The sequence below is a fragment of the Solanum pennellii genome, chromosome 7, assembly GCF_001406875.1.
Source record: "Solanum pennellii chromosome 7, SPENNV200".
Classification (NCBI taxonomy): Eukaryota; Viridiplantae; Streptophyta; class Magnoliopsida; order Solanales; family Solanaceae; genus Solanum; species Solanum pennellii.
In genome coordinates this window covers 60,745,518-60,747,037 of record NC_028643.1, presented here as the reverse complement: position 1 = coordinate 60,747,037, position 1,520 = coordinate 60,745,518, and the positions used below count along the sequence as shown (strand labels likewise).

The following is a 1,520-nucleotide window of genomic DNA, read 5'->3' as shown; positions in this document are numbered from 1 at the left end:
TAATACTTGAAGTCAACTGTGTAACATGCTTTGACCTCCAATACATGACTTCATGATATTTATAAAGACAGTCCATACCTATAATAACATCAAAATACTTGAAAGACATTTCAATCAAATCAGAAGGGGAGACTACGTTTTGAATCACAAAGAGACAACCACAATTAATTCGACTACACACAACCTAATAACCCAAAGGACTTTCAACCAGCATATCATAATTAAGTCTCATAGATTTCACATTTTTAGGAAGAACAAGTGATCAACAAATATAGGAATGTGTAGAACCAGGATCAACCAATGTAAACACACTTAAGCCAAATAAGTGAAATTTACCGACAACCACGTCTTGTCCATCTTGATCATCACTCATCCTCATAGCATAAGCGCGTGCACTACCCCTTTGTCCACTAGCTTGATTATCTCCACTTGCACATGCTGCTTGGTTTTTTCTAGGCCTTGCACCTTTATTCGTTTGAGGAGGATTCACAGGAGGCTTATGAACTGAACCTTCAGTTTTCAAGGAAGGAGCATTATTAAGATTACGCCAATCCTTCACTTTAGGATCAAAGCTCCCACAATTAAAACATGCAATAGAGGCTCTCCTACGAGTACCATAATGATTCTTTCCATATTGCGGACAAGTGGGAATGCGAGGTTTGCCTTGACGATAATTTGGAGTTTTAGCTGTAGAAAAATCTGATTTGTTTTGCTTTTGTTGTGCTAGCATGTTATCACTACTAGCCTTAGAACTATCAAATATTTCCCTTCTTGATGGACCTCCAAAATTTTGTCAAGGATTTCGAAATTTGTTTTCATTTCTACTAGCTTGTTCTTTATCAAGTCGTTCCCAAGTAAAAGTAGTAGACACTAACTTACAAAAGTTCTCATGTTGCCGGATTTCCACATTCTTCCTAATTAAATCATTTAAACCTTCTTCAAATTTCCTACACTAGTCTTTTTCCTTTTCAATAATACCTCCAGCAGCGAGAGAGGCGTAGAAATTTTTGTTCACATTCAGCAATAGACATGCCTCGCTGTCTTAGATTCAAAAACTCCTTTTTCTTTGCATCACAATAAGCATGTGGTACATACTTCACACGAAATTCCTTAAGAAAATCATCCCAATTAAAAATAGGAGGTTTTACCTTGGCATTTGGAACACGTACCCACCAATCTAAGCATCCTGTTGTAATAGTGAAATAGCATACTTCGGTTTCGCAACATTTGCTCACTCCAACTGCTCAAACACCCTCTCCATGCGATCTGGCCATTGTTCAGCATCAATGGGATCAATAGTGACTTCAAACTCCACTACACCCATTTTCCTTATTTTCTAAAAGTAAATCCCGTTTGGATCATTCATCTATTAAACCATGTGGTGGAAGAATTCAGCCATTTATTGAAAAGGATGATTCATGGCTTGAGTACCATGACTCATATGAGGGGTGAACCAGCTCTTACATGTTGATGGTTTCCCACTTCAGATCCGATAGTGTTAGGAACAAACTCATTCGAGA

General features: G+C 37.8%; 1 protein-coding gene across 1 annotated transcript; it reads right to left on the bottom strand.

Annotated features, from left to right (window-relative positions):
* Nucleotides 1–262: 262 nt before the first annotated feature.
* Nucleotides 263–730, bottom strand: LOC114078018. The gene has a single exon (XM_027918513.1). It carries the CDS (start codon nucleotides 728–730, stop codon nucleotides 263–265), a length of 468 nt encoding a protein of 155 aa, XP_027774314.1.
* Nucleotides 731–1,520: the final 790 nt, after the last annotated feature.

Coding starts and splice junctions, on each gene's coding strand:
- LOC114078018 (XM_027918513.1), bottom strand. CDS start 730: ATGCTAGCACAACAAAAGCAAAACAAATCAGATTTTTCTACAGCTAAA.